The sequence below is a fragment of the Talpa occidentalis genome, unplaced genomic scaffold (assembly GCF_014898055.3).
Source record: "Talpa occidentalis isolate TD23 unplaced genomic scaffold, MPIMG_talOcc4v2.1, whole genome shotgun sequence".
NCBI classification, from domain to species: domain Eukaryota; kingdom Metazoa; phylum Chordata; class Mammalia; order Eulipotyphla; family Talpidae; genus Talpa; species Talpa occidentalis.
The window spans coordinates 37,236,555-37,259,380 of NW_026555331.1; the positions used below are offsets into that span (position 1 = coordinate 37,236,555).

The following is a 22,826-nucleotide window of genomic DNA, read 5'->3' on the forward strand; positions in this document are numbered from 1 at the left end:
AGAGCTGCAAGGCAGCTCAGGCCGAGATTGATTGCCTCAATTTCAAATTCCCACCTCCAAAATAGACTCTCAGATGAACCCCCTTCCCCAACACAATTTCTGGAGGTGGAGCAGGTGTCTAAGAGTCACCTGTAGCTACCAATCACAAGTGGTCCTTATCACAGTGATGCCGGCCGTGCGAGTCTTCTGCCGGGACACGCTGCAGCCCGGGGAATGCAGCTATTTTATGACTGCCTGTGTCTGTTTCTGGGTGTGTGAAGGGGAGGGGGCGGCTTGGAATTGAGTACCGGGGTCAGCCCGGGAGCACTAGAACTCCACTCGAGGCTGGTCTGCTAGGCGGTGGAACTGCTGTGAGGACTCACTAGGTTTGTTTTGCAAATCGTGCCTATTTGGATGGAGGTGAGGTGGTGACTGTCTCATTGTTATGCTCTGCCAAAAGCGCTCTGGACGTCCCTCTGACCTTGACAGAGCCTCCAGAACGTCCTCAGTCTAGCCCCGGAGCTGGGAAATACAGTTTGCTAGTTTGGATCCCTCCCCTTTGCTTGGAGTAGGGGCAGATGGGGACCCCTTGCCCTGGCTCTACCCCTCAGCCAGCCTTGAGGTACCACTCCCTCCTTTTCCATCCCCATCCTGGGGCCTGAACCCCCTACTCCCTCCATGCCTTTTGGTTTCTTCCCTTCAGCCTGTCTCTCTCTCTCTCTCTCTCTCTCTCTCTCTCCCCCTCTCCCTACTTTTCCTCCCTCTGCCGCTCTGTCTCACACGCACCCTCTGTTTATTTTCCTGCCTCCATCTGGGCCCTGCTGATATTGTAATCACCCTGATGCACGTTGGCTTCTCTCCTCTCCCTCCTGCGCTCACACACTCACTCACACACAATGTGCCATCCTGACAAGCCTTTTACTTCTGATAAGCTCCGATGTGTGTTTAATGAATACAAAGCCGCGGTCTGGGTGCCGCCTCGGCTGCGGCCGCCTCTCCTGCGCGCCTTTGCCAGAAGGTAATCTCCGTGAGCGGGAGGGAGGCGGGCGCAGAGGAGGGGGTGGGAAGGGGTGGGGGTGGGGGGCGCGGGGAGGCTGCCTTTCTCTCTCCCGCTCTCCCTTTCCAAATGATTCAGAAGTCGATAAGACCAGGAGAAGTGAAGATGTAACGTGTTATCTGTCGCTCCTCTTAGCTGGCGGAGAGAATTTACATTTAAAGATTAGCAGAGGGAGGAAGAGAAATCTGCCTTTTGTTGTGTGGGGTGAGGAGGAGGCATCAGTCCCGGCCTGGCCGCTATCTCCCATCACCTCTGCTATCCAGACAGGACTCACCGAGGTGAGATTACTGGAGGGCCTTATCTTTAATTGGGTTTAGTTTTGCCAGTCTGAATAGGTTTAAAGAGACTCGATAAAGGGGGAACAATGGATTATTTATTGACTGGACGGTGAAGCCTCTAGATGAAGAGAGGAGAGAAAAAGCTGCTGAACAACTTGATTAGTTCATTTTTATTTTAAGGTGCGATTGTCTCCCTTCCGGTGGAAAAGAAGGGCCATAGAACTTAGGTGAAATGTGAAGGACTTAAATGTCTTTATTGCCTCTTCTCCCCCACCCCTGCCCGTCTCAGCATCGTCTCCCTTATTTGAAGAGGAGTTTTAATTTCCACTTCTGTGTAGGGTTGATAAACTAAGCAAAAAGGTTAGAGGGCTTTTGGAATTGATCATTCGTGTTTGGTTTTGTATGACTTGTCTGGAATGGGTGGTGAATTGATGCTAACAGTGGTACTTGGATGAATCAGAAAGCAAAGCCCACTTTTACTATGGAATCAGTTGGTTTTATAGGATGGTCTCAACGAGGTCTCAAGAAAAAAGAATCAGGTCTGTTAGGTCGATTTGTATTTTGGATTTGAACCATGGGCCTTTTTCCTTGGAGTTGGTTTTAAAAAAAGAAGAGGAAATGTTTTATTGACTCATGAATGTATTTCAAAAAATTATAGTATCAACTTTTCAATATTCTTAGAAAGGGAAAAAGTAAAAAAAAAAAAAAAAGATTGCTTTTGCCTCCTACTCATTGTTTTAGGTAGGTGTTTCTATAGGTAAATATGATCCAGTAACTAAAAGCCTAATTAAAATTTGTTTAAAGCCAGGGGGCCTGTTTCCTTGTTGACAGCGGCAAATCGATTGGGTAAGACAATAGAGTCCCATTATTTCACTTCCATTGACTGAACATATTGACATTTCAGGTTTGCCTTTGCCTCAGTGAGCATGATGAAACACTGAAATTCACAGACCAACTGGTCAGAGTGGCACATATATTACTGTATGTCATTTCTGCCTTTAGGTTACCTTATCACTCAGGCAGAATGGGAATGGACAGCCTGGAATCTTTTAGAAGGGGTGGAGTGATCTTTGGGCTAAGAAACTGACAGCATGTCCTAGGAGCTTCTTTAATTTTACCCAGAATTGGGTGTCACAGAGAAATCTATGGAGCACTTTAATTTAAAAATCTGAGAAACAGCTTAGCTACCAATCTTGTGTATGTGACACATCAGAATACCCATTTTCAAGATGTACCTTTTTCTTCCCTGGAGGTATTTGCAGTGAGTAGTTGGTCAGGCCATTTAGTTGTTTACCAGCTTGTGCTTGGGTGACATCTGTTCCTTTCCAGTCCGGGGTAGCAAACATCCAAGCACCTGCTAAATCTATATCTGATAAAAGAATATGTAAAGCCCCTTCAAAAATAGGGCCTGACTTTGACTTTTTGTTTCCTGTTTTCTGTTGGCGGGTGGAATCCAAAAATGGAGCATATATCTTTTCCGTCCATGGGCATGCATCGTCTATAATATGTCTGGATAAATACATGTGTATTCTAAACAGTGACAGAGAAAATACTAAGTGCTCATTATCTTAATCTACATTTTTACACATTTGGTATAGCCTTTGCATGATAAAACTAAGTACTAGGCAGTCATTGAGTAAAAGAAATTTGAATCATACCAAAAGTGAAGATGGGGGGAAAAAAACTGGGACTTAGCATATTTTTAAAAAAGTTTAATGAAAATATTAAAACTATTATGAATATGCCTTAGACACAGCAATTGTTGCCATCAAGTAGGCAACTGATGCCCTTTACAGCATTTAGAACAAAACTAGTCCTTTATACCATTTTCATGAAAATGTTAGGTTTCTATTTGATCAGCAGGTGCTGTTGAGATGAAAGCCATGTGTAAATTTTCAGTAGGCCAAAAGTGTCAATTCAGAAAAGGAAAGTGATAAGAGAAAATGCAATCAGTTTTCCTGTTTTCAATTTGTGCAGGATTTGAAGAGCTGTTTTGTTAAACTGCTACATCTGCTCCAATATGAATATTGAACTACTTCCACTAAAAATAACAACCTATAATTTGGAAGCTACTGCAGTCTTTTGTTAATGTGAGTGGGTTATTTAAAAACAAAAAAACAAAAAAATAAAAAAAATAAAAGACAATTTTCTATTCTGACAATCTCTTGCCTAATGTGCATTTTCATTTGTTGGCATTTTTATCCTCAGCAGATAAATGGTATTATGCAATTAGGACCTCATCTTGTTTGACTATGAAAGAGGTTTCCATAGGTGAAAATCCTGGTAATATAAAAAGGGTTCGCACAAAACAAAATTTATTTTAAAATAACCTGTTTAAATATAGTTATTTAAAATGAGACAGTTATTCCTTACATTCTCTAATACTACAATTTTTAACTGACTGCTGACTATTATAACAAAGTTAACACTATTCCACTGCATACTGAGCATTCTATGATTTATTTCACCCTTAATATACCTGCAAATGTAAGTTTAAACTAATCAGGGATATTTTACCTAACAGGGCTTTCAGAATAATTTTTTTCATGCTTAAATAAAATGATTAAATTATGCTTGAGTGCCTGCGTACAAAAGCTTTAGCTTCTATAGTACTGCTAATCAAATAAGTTTTATGGACAGGGAAAGCACCACATTAGAGAAAAATTGGATGCATTTTACTGGTGACATTTCTAGAAAAGACATGTTCTTTTTAAATTATCCAGTACTAATTAAAAAGAAAACTCTAACATGTCTTAAATAGTCATAATAAAAATGCTTCATCCCTCTAATAACAAAATGAGTGCCAGCACTATCTAGGTAAAACTGGTCACAGAAAATTAAGGTGGAAGGAAGGCTGATGAAATTTGGATAAGGTTCAATATTGACTCTATCCACAATTGCAGTTGGGTTGACTTGTGGCTATAGTGATTTGTCCAGCGTGAGACATGATCACTGCTTAGGCTGTGTAGCTGTGGCTTTGCACTTGGACTGTTAGACAAACCCAGAATATCTCCGGAATTGATAAAGCAGAAGATAAACACCAGGAGCCGATAACAGGCTTAATATTAGCAAATGCTACTTAAAAGAAGGAGTCTGAAGAACAGAATTGGGTGTGTATGCGCTTGTGGTTGCATGTATGTAACCTACCAAAGAAGAATACTTTTAAGAAATGCAATTTCCAGTGTGAAGCCAAATTGTGGCATGTTGTGCTGGCATATCTTTCAGAGACTTGGGCAACCATGTGGGTATATTCCCTGGTACAGAGCCCCCGGCACTTTGCCACTCTCGAGAAATGTTGCTGAATCACAGATCAGTGTAAGAAAGTTTATTTCACATACATAATCTTATCACTTGGTATGTGATCTTCTAGTGGGTTATTTTATGCTGAAGACACACTCAGTGTTGAAGCCTCACTAACCTTGTATGGCAGCAAAAGGAGAAAGCTGCTTGTAAGTTTCTTAAAATTGGTCCACTTTATGAAGTGATGTCTAGACCCTTATATCAGAACCACTCATAAAGTAATGCTCCATGGTTGAGGTTTAAAATGCATGAGAGGGCCTCCCCAGTGGTGCAGCGGGTTGATCGCTGTGCTATGAAGCTGTCCACAGCCTCTGCAGCACGGGTTCGATTCCTGGCATACCAGGGAGATACCCACATGGCATGGCAGACCTCTCCTGTCTCGCCCGCCGCTCCCCTCAGCAGTGTCCTTGGTCCATCTGCTTGTTATGCTCCCCGCTCTGTCTCTGAATTCTCTCGCCCTCCTGCGCCTCTGGCCTGTATACCCCCTGCCGCCCCCCCACCCCCGAGCTTGTATAAATCTTTAAAAAAAATAAAATACATGAGAGACCCTCATGCCCTCATGTTAGAAGGTTTAAAACCAATACTGTTTACAACCACTAACTTTTTCAGTGACTATAATAAACATTTAAAATCCCCATTTTGGTAGTGTTAATAGAGATAACTTGCATAAATTTTAAAAAAGATTTATTTATTTATGCATATAAGAACTGGGTATAGCTAGAGGTGTGTGGGGTGAGAGGATTCACCAGAGACAGAGTGGGTGGGGGCGGGCAGAACAGGCAGATTGACTGAAATACACTGCTGAGGGGAGCAGTGGGTGAGACAGGAGAGGTCTGCTGCGCCATGTGGGTTAACTCCCTGGACGGGATTGAACTCATGCTGCAGTGGCTGGCTATAGCTTGATAGCACTGTCTTTAACCCCTGTGCTACCAGGGAGGCCCTTGACTTGTGTAATTTAACTTAAAAAGGAATGAAACTAGCGTTTGTTTTTGTAAGTTTTATATTGGTAAAGATCTCTGCAGGCAAATCAGTATTTGGGTGATAGGGCCTTTAGAATGTGGAGGACACAATGGAACATTTTCCCATTTCCAATAATTTCAGCACCTCTGAGCATCTTAGGAAATAGATTGACTACATTCATTATACTCTTTTAATCTGGCACAGAAACCACTTCTGAGTGTGCTCTGGGCTTTCAAGGGCTGCCACCTAGTTGTTGGTCTTGGGAGAGAGAAGAGGAATTGACAAATACTAGGGGCCTGCTGTGATCCTGGCATTAACCTTCCCATGTATAGTCATCACTGATTTTAAATAAATGATTCACCAGCATTCCACTTTCTTCATTTCTACATTTTCTGAGCTTGACCTTTGCCCCAATTTAGAAAACTTAGATTTCCTGTGTTCCCAAAATTATTTACCGACTTTGCTCCCAAGTTCTAATAATTAGAACATTATTCTTGGTATATCTGGTTTAATATTCTCCTTGGGGTCCATGATTACATAGCCATGATCTCTGTATCCTTTGCCCCCAAACTAGGAATCAGATTTGGCTACTGGCTGACAGATACCCGTAGATACACCCAAGTGTATGTCAGTCTCTCAATACCTCCTAATCTAGGCTTTTCCATCATGAAATTCTATTCCCTTGTCAGAATACCAGCTTTCTGTGCTACACGGTGGCCCTGAGGAATCAATCTGTTCCCCTTGTTGATCTCATCCGGCATTCTGAAGCTGTCTTCTGGCCCAGTGTGTCCCATCCCAGTTGGTTTGGTCCCCTATCTCTTGATTCTCCAGTTGGCCAGGACCAATCTCCTGTCATGTCTTTTTGGATTTATTTTCTTCATTTATGCATACAAGAAATTGGGGTGTAGGCCAGAGGTGCCGGGGGTGGGTGGTGGGGATGAGAGGATTGATCAGAGATATAGTGGGGAACAGAACAGGTTGATTGACTGAAATACACTGCTGAGGGGGAACAGCAGGCAAGACAGGAGAGGTCTGCTGTGCCATGTGGGTCAGCTCCCTGGCTGGAGATCCAGACTGCTGCAGTGGCTGTCAATAGCTTGATGGTGCTGAGTATTTAACCCCTGTACCACCAGGAAGACCCTCCCGTCATTTCTTAAGAGAAGGCCTCTGCACCATTGTGAATTTGTAACTGCTTGTGTAGTGTGAAGGGCTCTCAGTATTCTCAAAAGAAGGATCTGGTGAGAGTGTGTCTTTTCCCTGACTCATTAACAAATTGGGTTCCCTTTCTAGTCCACTTGCTGGGTAAGCTGGTGCCTTCCAACCCCAAGGCAAATTCTGCAGGAGTGAAATAAAGGGGCAGACTCCGTGAATGATCTTTAGGTCTCCCAAATCTCACATTATGAGTCTTTGTGATACCTTTGGGATTCTCCCATGGTTATGAGAATGAAAAAAATTGTATTTTTAATTCTGAGTGGGTGGACTCTACTAATCTCTGTGTTACTGGGACATGGAATTAGTATAGAACATCATGACTTCCCCATTATTTTTCCATTGTATAGAGGTGGCACTGGGAATAGGCATTTTTTTCCCATAACCAGATAGCTTGAATGTTAGAGGATTCTCTGAAATTTAAGTTGTTACTTTACCTTTTTCATTTTTAAAGATTTATTTGTTTATACATATAAGAACAGGGGTGCTGCCCAGAATTTGGGGTAGGGCCCTGAAAAGATTCACCAGAGAGAAAGAGGGGAGCAGAACAGGCAGATCTACTGAAATATCCTGCTGAGGGGAGCAGCAGGTGAGAGAAGAGAGGTCTGCTCCGCTATGTGGGTGAACTCGTGCTGCAGTGGCTGTGAATAACTTCATAGTGCTGAGACTTAACCCCTTGCGCCACCAGGGAGGCCTCTGTTACTCTACCTTTTTTGAAGGCACATGACAGAGGAAAGAGTCTGTCTATGCTATGAGAAGCACCTAAAGATGTTTGGTTTTGCTCAAGGGAAGTAACTTTAATCATTTTCCCCATAGTTGCTGTGCAAAATAAAGTTAGTGGTTGGGGGCAGGAGTGAGGAGGCCCTAGTGCTCAGGCATGAGGATGATTGGTTGTGGACCAGGCACAAGGTCTGGACCTCAGTTACTCAGGAAATTTAGAAAATTACCTCTTATAACCATTTTTGATGAGAACCTGGTAAGTAATTGCTTATTTAAATGAATAGGGCTAGGAATCAGCTCCTAAGTAAGAGATTGAACATTACTGAATATTACTGAATATTACATTGTAGAAATAACAGAGAAACTATTATCAGAAATGTAATGGCAGGTTGACTAAAGTAGCTCAAGAACACGGTGGCCACTACTAACATGAAATGAAGCAAAATATGACAGGGGAGTGAGTGAGCTAGTTGTGGCCAAGTCTATAGAACACTGGGAGAGAAATGAGCTCTAAGGTGCTATTGTGAAGAGTGTTTGGGAAGTCCTTCTGCTAGACCTTGGGAGGTGCATCTGATGGCATTCAGATAGGCCAGTGGAGAGGCATTAGGAATGTAGATTAAGAATGGTACCTGCAAATGCTGGTGTGCAGTTGTAGTGCCAGGGAGCTAACACAGCAGCACCGCACAGAACATTTCACATGCACATCTGACTTTACAAGGGGAATATTAGAAGTTGGGAAGTCATCCCCCTGTGGATGTTGTAAGCGCAGTGCAATTTGTGTATTAAATACAAAGTCTTTGAAGATGGTTGTCCAGTTGGTTGAAACTAGATATATCATACATACTCCTTTCTCTAACCCCAAGATATAGGAAGATGTGAGCTATAAGATAGGTCATGAAAGACTGCTAGTTTATTTTCTGTGTCTATGCATATGTTATGTACACAGTGATGAGCAAACACAGCTGGGAAGAACAGCAGATGATATTGGGACTGGAACTGTGGTGTTTATCAGACTGACATAGTAATCCTTCTTTCCTGTGAAAGTGTTCTTTTTAAGTGACTGTTAGGATTCTGTAACTTTTATCATGTGTCAGACAAGTATTCAGAACCCAACCCCTCTACCTACCTGTCACACATTTTCATTCTGATCGCCGGTCAGACTTATTTAATAATCAAGATACACATTTTACCTCTGATGGGAAACAAATGTGGACAGTGGATTCTCATTCTTTTGTTTAAATAAGGATAGGTAGGCCAGTTGAGATTGAAATGGAAAATAAATATGATCAGCCCCCATTAACTTGTCTAAGTCAAGATTTGGGTTGGCTGGAGGGAGTGGATATAAAAAAATCAGAGGAAAGTATCAGTGAAGAGCAGTAAAATAAGTGGGAACTTGTTCAACCTAATTGGACTTTTTTTTTTTTTTTTTTTTTAAAGACATGCTCTTTAGGTAGTGACAACCTTTAGAGTATGTGGAAGACAATGAAAGTTTTTACTCCTGGTTGTAAATCTGAAATAAATTAATAAATGCCTCCTATGTGTAAAGCAGTGTAGAACAGGTCAAGTTTCAGTTTCTACTACTTGATTGACCTGCTCGAGGCAAAAGAGCTACAGAAAATGATGGGGCTTGACTACCAATTTAATTGGTAAGTACCAATTAAATGGGAGGATAAATGAGATTTTTTAAAAGATTTATTTATATAAGAACTGGGGTATAGGCACCAGAGGTGTGGGGGGGTGAGAGGATTCACCAGAGACAGAGTGGGGAGCAAAACAGGCAGACTGAGCGAAATACACTGCTGAGGGGAGCAGTGGGCGAGTCAGGAGAGCTCTGCTGCATCATGTGGGTTGCTCCCTGGCTGGGGATTGAACTGGTGTTCAGTGACTGCGTACAGCCTCATAGGTTGCATCCCAACCCCTTGTGCCACCAGGGAGGCCCAGAATAAATGAGATTTTAGAAGTGGGAGTGGGTTAAAATTTCAAATTGTCTTGAGGTAGCATTTATCAAGGGAAGTTATTGTTGTGGTATATGGGTAGTTACAAAGTAAAAATGGGACAAGCAGAAGCCAGGTGTGGAAAAATTTATGCAGCAGTAGTAGGGCAGGGTAGGTGAAGGTGAAGAGTGAAGAAATGAACACATGTGGATATAGAAAACAAAAAGACCCTTGATCAATTACTGGGAAATAAGTAGAAAGATCATAAATGTTCAGAATAGCAAACATTTTGACTTAAACTTTTTTTTTTTAAAGATTTATTTTATGCATACAAGAACTGGGGTATAGACAAGAACTGAGGTATAGAGGTGCTGGGAGGGGGATGTGTGTGTGTGTGTGTATGTGGATTCACCAGAGACAGAGTGGGGAGCTGAACAGGCAGATCCACTGAAAATACACTGCTGAGGGGAGCAGTGGGCGAGACAGAAGTCTGCTGCGCCATGTGGGTTAGCTCCCTGGCAGGGATCGAACTGTCCTATGGGACCCCTGAGGCGGGGTGGGGTGGCATGGAAGGTGCCCCAGATTGGGTTCAGCCCTCTCATTGCTCCCCTTAGCACAGAAGAACCAGAGGAGACCTACTTTTACAACAAATTGCTTTATATATTAGATTTTCTAGTTGGACTGCTTTTGAACAAAAGATACCTTGGTAAAATAGATCTTAATAAAACCAAAGTGAAAACAAGAAAACCGTGGCAGGCAAGGGGAAATGATGGACTAGTTGAAGTAGTGTTTCTGAAGAGCTGGTCTCATTGTGATGGGCTGGACAGACTGAAGTGCGAGGGGGACCAGAGGTGGAAGCCAGACAGGAAGTTTGCTGCAGCAGTTTACATTTTAGACAACATAGGATGACCAGGAGTAGGTCTGTGAAAGCAGAAGGAAAGAGGCAAATCTAAGCAACAGTGCAAAGGAAAAATAACTTGGTTATAGGAATGGCTTTAGAAAGGGCCAAAAGTTGGCATCTGGATGAGATGTTCAGTACACTTGGCAGGCCAGACTTTGGGAATCACTTTGGATGGCTTAAGGGGTTGCTTCCCTACCCGTTGTAGACTCAAAGTCTTATGGGCCTCCGAGTCACAAATATATCATGTGCAAGACCATGAATTTTTCCCAAAAAGAAGCCTGAGGAGCTGATTTATATATCCTTGCCCCACGGATTCTTATGGACCTGTACTTTTGGGAATTGGTGACAGGGCTGTCAAATGGTAGGTGTCCCTCAGTGAGTACCAGGGACATGGTGAGTTGATTACTGATCTCTCTGGGACTTGGCTGCTTTCTGTGTTTTGGCTTCCAAAGAGATTCCTTTCTTTTTGGAGGTACCTTTGGGCTATGTGGAAGAATAAAAAGTGATTAGGTAGGCTGGGTCTGGAGACCTAACTTCCCACTTAACCAGAGTAGTATATTTATATTATGTATTTCAAGCATTAGACTTTTGTTTAGAGGATAATTTGTAAAACTTGTAATTCTAACACCATGTAGCACAAAGGAGGCCGAGTAAGAAGTCAAGGAGCAGCTGAGAGAGCAGAGTCATGTCTTGTAAACCAGTGTGTCCCAGAGTCTAGGGGGGGAGCAGGGCCAGAGCGTTTTGAGGGGCCTTTGAATTCCATTTATTCTGTACCCTAAGCATTGTCTACAGATCAAATAGTTTTTCATGCAATGACGTTTTTCAAATATGTTTTAAGAGACTAATACACTAAAGCATTACTGAGTCTAATAGAAACTTGTCTTTATGTACTTTACAATCAGCAGATAGTAAATGAAATATATCATGTGAGGGACCATGATTTTTAGTTATAAAATGGAGGTCATTTATAGAAGTAAAGGAAGTCCTTTTATACAGCATAGGATAGTAAGTCCATACGAATAAATTGCTTGCTGTCTCCCCTATTTATGGATTTTAGTTGTTTAGTTGGGAGAAACAACAGCCACAGAATTGCCCTGTTTGAGGATGTTTAGGGTAAGGTTCATCAAGATAACATGATGTCAGGGTTTTTCTCCTTATTTTGTCCAATATTATTTAATGTGAAAATACTGTGAGGGTTCTCTTTACTCTTTGAAATTTAACTGAATTTAGAGCTTGTGGTTTGTTATAAAATCTGTCAGAATTGATTTTTTAAAAAATTTTCCCACTCTCTGTTGTCAGTTGTGCTTGATAAAAACTAATCACAAATAGTCAAAAAATGAATCCGTGGCTTCCCTGGTGGTTCAGGCAGTTGAGTGCAGCGCTGTGAAGCTGTGCGCGCAGCCTCTGCAGTGCCAGTTCTATCTCCGCCGGCCGCAGAGATGCCCACATGGCGAGGCAGACCTCTCCTGTCTTGCCCACTGTACCCCTCAGCAGTGTATTTCGTCAGTCTGCCTGTTCTGTTCCCCGCTGTGTCTCCGGTGAGTCCTCTCACCCTCCCATGCATCTGGCCTATACTCCAGTTCTTGTATAAATAAATCTTTAAAAAAATGAATCCTTATTTTTTAAGAGAATGAGACTGATTTATATGTATTGATTTGTAATCATTCCTGCAATACAGTTAAATGGAAATAAAGCAGGGTGCATAATTGTGCACCTAGAATGCTACATTTGCACACACTAAATGCATAATATTGTACCCGTGAAAGAATCTTGTCCAAGCTTCTGATAATAGTAGTTGCTTTCAGGGAATACCTCAGGTCCAGGAATTGGTGGTATGTAGGAGACTTTTTCTTTTATGTCCTTGAGTCTTTTTCTAAAACTACCTGTTTGACTCACTGTTTAGTTAGAGACTGTAGCATCAGGCTAGGGTGTATTAGATCTGGATTTACTTCTGGGGGAAAGTGATCTACTCTCTTTTCTGCCAGGAAGTTGACTGTTGTGGTGAAGAGCCCTAACTCCCAAGTGTTTTACCATTTGTTGAATCTCCTGCTCCCCCTCTTCATCTGGAAATAATTCCCATCTAGATAATCCACGCTCTTATACGATGGTCATTAGAGTTACATGAGGTGATATGTGAAGCATAACCTTCCGGAAAGCCTTGCTTATTCTTGGCATCTGACTTGACCACTCTGGAACTGTCCACCACTCTCCTTCAGAAATCCTTGTAGGATTTTTCTCTCTCTGGCTGTTCCTTTTCAGTCACCCTTATTCAGCAAATACTTAATGGAGAATCTGGGCCTGCTTGACCCCTGAGCATATAGAGATGTTTAAGACAGACAGTGCCTGTGATTTACTAGCCCTTACTGTTTTGTCTCCTTATTTTTGTTAGCCCTTTCTCACCTCAACCTTACTCGAGGCCTGTTTCATCTGGGAATCTGAGCCCAACCCACTTTCTTTTCTGAAGTTTTCAAGATGTCTCTGCCTCAAAGATAGAATTTACCACATTCAACTTTTTGCTACTATTATTGTGATTCAGAGTCTGTTTTGTAAGCTCCTTGAAGGTAGGAGTCTGGAACAGCTGGGGTTCTTTCTATGCTTTCTTAAATATTTGTTGAAAGCACATGCCTTGAACTCAAGTTACTTAATATTGTCCTGAAATATTTCATTTTTAAGGCCAAAATGAAATCTTGGTTTCAACATCAGTTTCTTTTTTTTCTAATATCTTTGCACCCTGGCCCATTTCATTATGTTCTCTTGTCATACAATTTATTGTTGCCATATTTTGACTTATAAGGCAAAACAACAGCAACAACAACTAAACCCCACCCCTTTGCACAGGTTCAATTTTAGGCAGACTGAAGTGTTCCAGGCACTTGCATATTCATAAATGCCTGTCTTAATTATTTTTGATCCTGAGGTTCACAAACACGCTTTTTGTAAAGGATGCGCTTCCTGAAATCTGAGCAAACATGTTGTGTATGGACATACTTATGAGCTGGAACTGCCCCTTAGATCAGGGACCCAGTCAGAATGGAAACCATCTGAGTAGCTCCCAGCTTTCCCTCAACCAGATGCCTCCAGGTTTTCCCTTAGTTGCCAGGGGTCCTCTGCCCTCCTTTGGAGCCCAGGTCTGTTTTCTGGGCTCATCCTTGGTCTGAACATGTCCCCTCTCAGTATCATTTCCTCGCTTCCCCCAAGCCCCCTCCCAATTCAGGCTTGTCTTTTCCGACATAGTGTGGGATTCCTGCTGCTCTGCTGTGTGATGAATTGCTATAAAACTAGGGATGGTACTGTGTGGTAAGGCAGGTCTCGCTCACCCAAGAATGGAGAAGTGGGTAAGTCTCACTGTTTTCTCCCTACGTAACGTTCATTTGAAGAGAGATGACTTCAGAGTGTCAGTCTTCAATTCTTGAATGCAAGGGACTGAACAATTTCAGACAGATGGGAGGAGGCATAGTGGTTGGCTTCTTGGAATGAAATTCACACATTGTCCTCTTCAGTACACACCTGGAAATGAGCTCTTCTAGAGGTTTCCTCACTTGCCTGAGTTCACTGTGGATGAGTGCGAGGGCAAGGTCTGAATCTAGATTTTCTTTTTGTCCCTGGCTTCTCTGTTCCAGGGCTCACTACTCTTCTCTCTTGAAGTCGAACAGGGTCAGCCACACAGACTGCAGGTGGTTTTTATGTTAAGGTTAAAATGGAAAACTATCAAGACTTAGAAAAGTTACTACTTAGAGTATGAAAAATTCCACAGCTTTACAAGTTTGGAGGTGGAGGGTGGAGGTGAAAGGGAAGAATGAGAAAAAGATCAGCTGATAAGGAGCAGCAGTGACCAGACCATGTTTGCAGCTGGACAATTGTAGATTTTTTTTAAGATGTTTGACCATTGACCATGAATGCAGATACTTTCAAAGTCCTGTTTTTCTTTCATGTGAAAGTTGCCGGCATGGAACAGATGCCTTTATTTGGAAAAATCAGTCTTTGGAAATAATTGGTTCTCTCTTCTCTTATCCCCTAGAGACGCTCTTCCACAGATGAAATCAGATGAGGGGGGGAAAAAAAACATTTTTAATAACAAAACATTAGTTTGTGGCATATTCTCCTTTGTCACTGCAAAATGTCTTAGGACCTGCAGCTTAATTCCACCTATTTTATAGTTTTGTTGACTGATCATAAATATTTTATGTGTATCACTAATAGTACAGTAGTCACTTTCAGGAAGGAAAAGAGTATGATTGTACTAGGTCATTTTTGGGTAGTGACCTAATGTATTTGTTTTATTGCCTTGAATCACAATATTAAAACAGTTGCTATCACCTTTCACCTATCAAATAAGGAACTGAGCACATTGAATAAAATATTTGTACCAGTGGTACTGAGATAGGCACATTATAAATGTTATCTCTCATCTTCATTTGTCCTGGTCAGTTAGGTATTAGCCTGCTTTTGAGATTCAAATCTGAAACTTTTCCAATGTTAAGTGACTTGTCCAGGATCAAGTAGCCGAGTGTAAGTGGAAAATCTGCTCTAGCCAGAGCACCCATGCAGTGGGCTGCTAATTGGTCAGTGTATATAGGTGACAGCTACTTTAGGGTGTTTGTATAATTTGAAAAGTAAATTACATCTACAACACAGAAGTAATATTTAAGAGCTTCCTACTGCTTTAGATTGTCTGGTTTGTTACTTGTTCATGCTGGATTGTCCATTTGCCTAAAAATAGATCCTATCTTGGTCATCTGCCTTCTGATTTTTTTTTAAAGATTTATTTTTATTTATGCATACAAGAACAGGGGTGTAGGCCAGTGGTGTGTGTGTGGGGGTGAGAGGATTCACCAGAGACAGAGGGGGAGCAGCAGGCAAGACTGGAGAGGTCTGTTTCACCATGAGGGTCAGTTCCCTGGTCGGGGATTGAACTCATACTGCAGTGGCGATAGCTTGGTAGTCCTGACACTTTAACCCCTGCACTACAAGGGAGACCCCTGATTACTTTATTCTTTAAAATAAAATTTGAAGGATTTAAAAATAGTGCTTATCACAATAAGAGAAAGGAGCTTAAAGAAAGACTAGAAAAGATTCATATGTCATTTGTTCCTTTGTTTACTCAGCCCATATCGAGTGAACACCTGTGAGCCAGGCTCTGTACCAAGCACTGGGGATGCACAGAGTAGAGTAAACATGGCCCATTCAGTGACTATAGTGCATTGAAGTAGAGAATGAAGACGTAATGAGAATAAAATGGGCACTCTTTCCTATAGCAGGAAATTTATTTGGTAAACTCAATTGGGAGATAAGTCTATGCATAAAAACAGCTAGAGAGTATTTTGCACCTTGAGAGTAGTATGAACTTATGCTGGAGTTCCTAATCATGGTTTTTTACTGCTTAGTGTGGGTGGAAGGACTGACCTCACAGCTTTGGGTGCCCAGGGGTGATTCCCACACATTCACTTGGTATGTCCAGTAAATGGGGAATGGGTTCAGGTCAACAATTTCTGTCAGGTAACTGTTGCCCACCCTGATATAGACCCATAAATGCTATTACAATTTAATGAAGAGGAAATAATCGCGAGCCCCCGGAGTGGTCAGGGAAAGCTGTGTGACAGCAAGGGGATGAATTGTGCCTTTGTAGCATTTCATTAGGTGGAAGTCAGTTTTTTTTTTCCTCTTTATTTGGGCTACTTTGTGCCCAAGTACAGTTCTAAGTATGGAATTGAGTAATGAGCAAAACAGAGGAGACCCCCTGCTCTCAAAGAGCTCACAATTAAGGGGCTGAAGAGGGAGACAGATGATAAAGACATTTAGATTGTTCCACAGTGTTCTAAGTGCTGTGAAGACAATTAAAAGCAATGTTAGAATGACATTGGTTGGGGGGGAGGAAGGGTTGTTGATGATGAGACTATTTTGGTTGGATGGGAAAATCATCTCTGAAGAGGTGACACGAATAAAACTTGAGTGTTGAGAAGGAGTTGGCCATGCAGGAATCTGTGGGAAGTCAGTGGACAAAGCTGTAAAGATGGGGTGACATTTTCTGTGGGGGTTTGTCTATTGAAGAGCTGACCTTGTAAGGGCATTTTGGAGGGCAGATGCTGAAGGTACATTTTGGTACCGAGTCATGGGGTGTCTTGAAGGTCAGAATTGGGCAAGAATAGGAGTGTGTGTTTCTGCACATGTAGTAGGGGATAAGTAGTGAGAGAGTCTGTTTGAGTGTATGTGGTGGAAGCTTAAGGAGGCATGTGTATAACTGGGACATTGATGACCAATGATGAGGGACACCCAAGTGACACAAGGTCCTCCTAATCACTTCCTGCAGAAAGTTGAATGTAGTCCTAAACTGTGAATTGCATATGGTGCTTGATTGCCTACTTCAGGGGAATAAGGGAGAATTGTCTGACAATTGAGATCATGGACGTGGTGACAAAGGTAACTACCGACAATCCAATGACAGGTACTGTACTTATTAAGGTAGTGTTTTAGCTATGGTACAGCAAGTTCCTTTTGTGCAATTCCCTTTGGAATAAAGAACTAATTGTATTTTGATTAATGCAAAAGAGCATTCCTTATGCTAGAAAATGTTTTCAATAAATTAGAAAAGTTAGGTTTTGACTCAGTCCAGGTTGATAGATTAACAAAGAGCTATGTCTAAAGCATCCTTTTGGAAATGACTATATATTATTTACTAAAAGAAAAATTGCTCCAAATGTTGTTACAATTCTCTAGAAAAAGTGTTTGGGCAGTGAAGGGATTCCTGGCAGTGATTGAGGAACACAGTAATGGGGAACAGCACTTGATCTCTTTTGAGGTTGATTTTGATGTGTGTAGTCTTTACATCCTATTAAATTTTTGAAAGATAAACTGATACAAGAATGATTTGCCAAGGCCAGCAACTCTTCCTTTTAAGACCTTGGCTCAGTGTACACATTGAAGGGATGGGGGAGGAAGATAAAAGCATTATAAATATGAGGTTAACTGAATTCAAATAGAAGGTTCTCTCAAGTTATTGCATTCCTTAGAAAATAAATACATTGCGCATATGGTTAAGATTGATCAAAAAAGTATTCTGTATGCCAGTGATTGCATTCCCATCTGTGATTAAGGTTTTCTGTCTGCATCTGGTTTTCACATTATATTTCTGTAACAAGAATCCTTTATATAGCAGAGTTCACTTTCTGTATTTTCTATTAGCTGCAGCTTGAACTACTGCACGGATCGCAGATTTACACATGTGGTTTTCATTACTTCATACCATTGAGAAAAAGTAATATTTGTTTGGGAATGTATGTTTTCCACAATTTCCATGGTAATACAACATGTTGAGCCTTTTTAATAACACTTGTAGGACTACAAATTGTTTGAGGCATTCTACTCTTGGTGGAGTTTAGCTTTTAGATTTTCCTTAGTGTATGTTCCCCTCATGAGGTTTTACAACTTTGAGGACTTTAGACCTGAACAAAGTAATTATTAAAGATAGAGACTTTTTACTGTCACCTGTATGTGATGCAGACTCTGGTGTAGAATGTCACAAATAATTGGGTGGATATTTTATAGTCCTCACAATCAGTGCTCATTGTATTACTGTTTCACATAGGAGACCATTCACTATGTTGAACGTATGAAGCATAAACAAAATACCCCAAAACCATTATTTTGGAAAATCCACACATTAGTTCCTTTTGTGTGGGGGTGGGAGTTGGGGGATTATCCTGTTTATTGTGATATAATGTTTCACATGTAAAATAGTTAAGTGTATAAAGTCCTCATGGGTCACTTTAGGTTTACATATTACTTGTTTGTGTTTGTATGCCATGTTAACATTTAAGAATTTTTATTTATTTATTTATTTATTTATTTATTTATTTATGCAAGCACTGGGTACAGTCAGAAGCGCGGGAGGGTGAGAGAATTCACCAGAGCCAGAGCAGGGAGCAGAGCAGGCAGAAGGACCGAAGTACACTGCTGAGGGGAGCAGCGGGCGGCAGGAGAGGTCTGCGCGCCATGTGGGACCCTCCTCCGGTGGCCGGGGAGCAGCCGGGGATCGAACTGGCGCTGCAGAGGCTGCGGGCAGCTTCGCAACCCAGCGCTCAACCGCTGCGCCACCGGGGAGGCCCTAACATTTAAGAATTTATAGACATGTCCACTTAAAATATTTTGTAAATGGCATCTTCCTGCCAACTTTCCTCCATTCACTTCAGAATACTCTGATTAAAATAGACATGGTGAAGATAAAAAAGTGAAGCAGTATATTCTTTATCAGAGGATCATTTATAATTGAGAAATTTATCTCTTTTTTTTTTATTTTGAAAGATTTACTTATGCATACAAGAGCTGGAGTACAGGCCATAGGCACGGGGAGCAGGGGGGCGTGTGTGAGAGGATTCACCACAGACAGTGGGGAACAGAACATGCAGATCGACTGAAATACACTGCTGAGGGGAGCAGCGGGAGCAGCAGAGACCTCAGGAGGTCTGCTGTGCCATGTGGGTAGCTCCAGGCTGGCCGGGAATTGAACTTCTGCTGCAGTCTCTGCGGACAGCTTCATAGGTTGCATCTTAACCCTTGAGCCACAAGGGAGGCCTGAGAAATTTATCTTTTATTTATTTATTTTTTTTTATTATTTTTTTTTTTTAGAGAGCCATGTTTTCTTTCTTTCTTTCTTTGTTTTTGTTTATACAAGCACTGGGTACAGTCAGAAGCGCGGGAGGGTGAATTCACCAGAGCCAGAGCCGGGAGCAGAGCAGGCAGAAGGACCGAAGTACACTGCTGAGGGGAGCAGCGGGCGGCAGGAGAGGTCTGCGCGCCATGTGGGACCCTCCTCCGGTGGCCGGGGAGCAGCCTGGGATCGAACTGGCGCCGCAGAGGCCGTGGGCAGCTTCGCAACCCAGCGCTCAACCGCTGCGCCACCGGGGAGGCCCGAAATTTATCTTTTAAAGGCGGTTTATACAGCAATTTTATGTACCTTCAAACTGAGCTACACTACACCATTGTGATTAATAAACCTAGTATTAGTCTGGTATTTGTAATCATCAGAAGGAAGACATCGACTTGGACTTTAGGGATTAACATGTGCTTTGCCTTCTTCAGTGGAGATGATGAAATATGGTTCACGGGCGTGATCTACTTGTATCAGACTGATGCCTTTTGTTGATGATTGTCTAAGCACAAAATATTATCAAATATGTCTGAATCTAAGAAAAGTGTCCATTTTCTTCCATTTTTTCCCCAATAATATTTGTTTATCCTCTATTTATAAAATATTTTTACCTTACTATAGAAACATTGGAAATAATGGAATTGTGTAGAAAATTACCTATACTTTCATCTTCCAGAAATAATTATATTTAATGTCTAGATGGATTTACTTTCAATATGTCCTGGTCTCCCACCCCACACCCAGTATTTGACTACATATATACTACATATATATGTGTTTCACTCATTTTCTTACTGAGATTTTTGCTTTGATCATTTGTTAATAAAATTGTTAGGTTTCATAGTAAACTAAATGTTTCCAACTTCTGTTTGTCTCTAATAGTCTTTCTGAGTTTTAAGACAATTTCCAAGAGATAACTAGTATTGTGTTCATCAAAAAAATTGTTTAATTTTTACCAGAAATAATAAAAGACAACTGATTGCATGATAGCAGGGTCATAATGTAGCATGTAAAGGGTATTAGTTTAAAAAAACTTACATTTTATGTATTTATATACATTTGAGTATCTTCACTTTTAATATCTAGAGAAATTAAAGCTTATGATCTTAAAAAAATAGTGACAGTAATCGTGGTAATTTTTTTGAGAGTGCTTTTACAAATCTTTATTCCTTTCATCTATTGAGTTTCTGCCTTGTATGCATATGATTGTGCTAGTTATATTTCATAGATTATAAGAATTTGTGATACTTTTTCTATTCATGGTAGTGGTAGTAGTAATAACAGAAGAGTAATGGGCACTCAGTAGTTGAGGATGGATGAATGAATTCTAAACTTGCCAAATCTAGCAAAAGTGAAACTGTCTGCTCTAGAGATAAAAAAGAAAGTAGTAGAAGTTAGGTGATTTAGTAAAATGGTTCACCAATAATTGTTATTGATATCTTTCAGCCACTTGATCAGTTCTTTGAGACTATTTTAGCTAATAATGACCATGTTTACATTTGAAGACATTGAAACAATATGGACACCACTTGGTTTTGAAGCAGGATTTAACTTGCATGCAAAATTTCATAAAACAAAAGAAAAACATGTCTCAAGGTTTTCTAAAGAAACAATAATATTTGATATATTATTTATTTTTTTTAATTAAAAGAGGTTAAAAAATAACTAATACATTCTTTTTAAGGTATTAATTGATGTACATATTTTAAAATCAATTGCCAGGTTTAAAACCAGTGGCCAGGTTCACAATGTATCCAGCCTTGAGTCACATGCTGAGTGAAGAGTCCTTCCTTTTGAGCATGTTGTCATAGGACCTGAGAAAGGGGGGATTGTTTGTGATTCTTCTAAAATTTAGAAGAACTTGTATCTGTTTCTTAAAACAAACAAAACTGGTCTAGTATTATCATGTAAATAGATGGGTGTGATACTTCAGACTGGTTGTGATATATGCGTTTTTTTTCCCTTTGTTGTTGTCAATAGAAAAGATTGATCTCTGGGCTGGTGAACATAATATCTGTCCCAGTCAGAAAAGGAGAGAGGAAATTAGCAGAGCTGTTGGTGGAGAATGATATCTGTCAAAAGAAACACTTGGAGAGCACTGAGTTTAGTAATAGGTGACTGCCGGAAAAAAGGGAACTTTGAATATTGTCAAGGTAAGGAACAGACAAATATTTTGATTTTGCAATTTCCTTAACATGCCAAAAAACCATTCTCTTATTATTTTTGTTCACACTAAATTATAATTGTGAAGATTTTCTTTTCTTTTCCTGATTTTTTTTTTTTTTCCTAGTGCCGGTGGACAAAGAGTTTAAATTATATATTAAAAAAATTGTCTTTGAAATCTTTGGATGTGGGGTTGGGGGATCGATCCATCAGTCTGCTGTGGGAAAGCTTGTTTGATAGCTTTGGGTCTAAAGATATCAAATGATCAAGTACCAAGTTTTTTTTACCCTCTTCTTGTTGCAGTGCTTCTTGCCATGTTTCATAATACATCTGTTATAAGCTGAGCAAACTTGGAGATAAAGAGCGAAAGCTATGCCATGATTTCTGTGTTTGTTGTAACTAGAGATGGTGTTTTCCGAAACAGTTTGTTGACTAAAGACAGAAGAGAAGTGCTTTTCAATTTATTACTTCTGATTGATTTGATTTTTTTGGTTAACTTTTAGATGTCATCTCCTCAGCAGAGTTCATGTTCATGGGCACGTTTAAAAAAAAAAAGTAACTTTAGGAAAATAGCAAATACAAACTTAAATGTATTGACATTTGGCAAAGAACTCCTAACTAAAAGTCTGAGACATTTAAAAATGAAACAGAGCCCTGAATTCAGGGTTCCAGAGAGTTAATACCTCCTGTAGCCAGTTCTGTTTTAGGGTTAATGGACTTGTGCAGAAACAGAGGAATAAGGAAAAGCTGCTGAGTTGAGCATCTACACAACTGTGTGACACTGCTGGGCACTAGTGTTGGGGAAGGGATTTTGGAGTTTCATGATTACCTGCCTATCTGCATGGAAAGAGGGAAAGCAGAATACTTAGCATTTATTTATTACCATTGTTCTGGAAACATCACTGCTGGTGCCTACTCCACAACTCCACCCTTGCAATTCCTACAAATACTTATTGGATTGTTCTTAATGTTCTCAGTGAGGTGTTGGCAAATGAGGATGTTTTTGTTTTGGAGAGACCAGAGAAAATAAAATAATTCCTTGTGTTTTTATAGACTCCTTTGACATAGCTAAATCGTTTAGTTTCCCTTGTGTTTCCCTTCCTTTCATTCCCCTGTCTTCATATTATGATGTGCTTTATTGTAATTAGTGGAAGATACACGCTCCAAAGAAAAGGCAAGGAATTCCATGTTATTAAGTAGCTGAGACACCTCTCACCACTACTGTCTTCTTAGTTTATGTGGTATTGTTACTAAAAATTAATTTTTTGAGAACTCACATCTTGGTTGATTCAATTTCTTTTTCTTTTTTTAAAAGATTTATTTATTTATGCATACAAGAACTGGGGTACAGGCCAGAGGTGTGGGGGGTGAGAGGATTCACCAGAGACAGAGTGGGGAACAGAACAGGCCGAGCGACTGAAATTCACTGCTGAGCTCCTGTGCCATGTGGATCAGCTCCCTGGCCGGGGATCCAACTCATGCTGCAGTGGCTGAGGATAGTCTCATAGTGCTGAGTCTTAAGCCCTTGTGCCACCAGGGAGGCCCTGATTCTATTTCTAAAGGCCTGCATAGAGAGATAGATGGGTGTCAGTCTTGTCTTGAAGGAAACAAACTGATAATAGTAACAACAGCCCCTGATAGGGGTTTGTTTTCTTGTCTTCCATCAGAAGAAAGAAGAGGC

At 40.8% G+C, this 22,826-nt stretch overlaps 1 protein-coding gene across 1 annotated transcript in view; it reads left to right on the forward strand.

The window, feature by feature from the left end:
* Positions 1 to 372: 372 nt before the first annotated feature.
* Positions 373 to 22,826, forward strand: part of RUNX1T1 (RUNX1 partner transcriptional co-repressor 1) — a 133,054-nt gene continuing 110,600 nt past the window's right edge. Inside the window, 4 exon segments of the mRNA XM_037504254.2 lie at positions 373 to 971; positions 973 to 997; positions 1,172 to 1,255; positions 1,258 to 1,314. Of these exon segments, the coding sequence (XP_037360151.1) occupies positions 876 to 971; positions 973 to 997; positions 1,172 to 1,255; positions 1,258 to 1,314 (262 nt within the window). The 5' untranslated portion in view covers positions 373 to 875.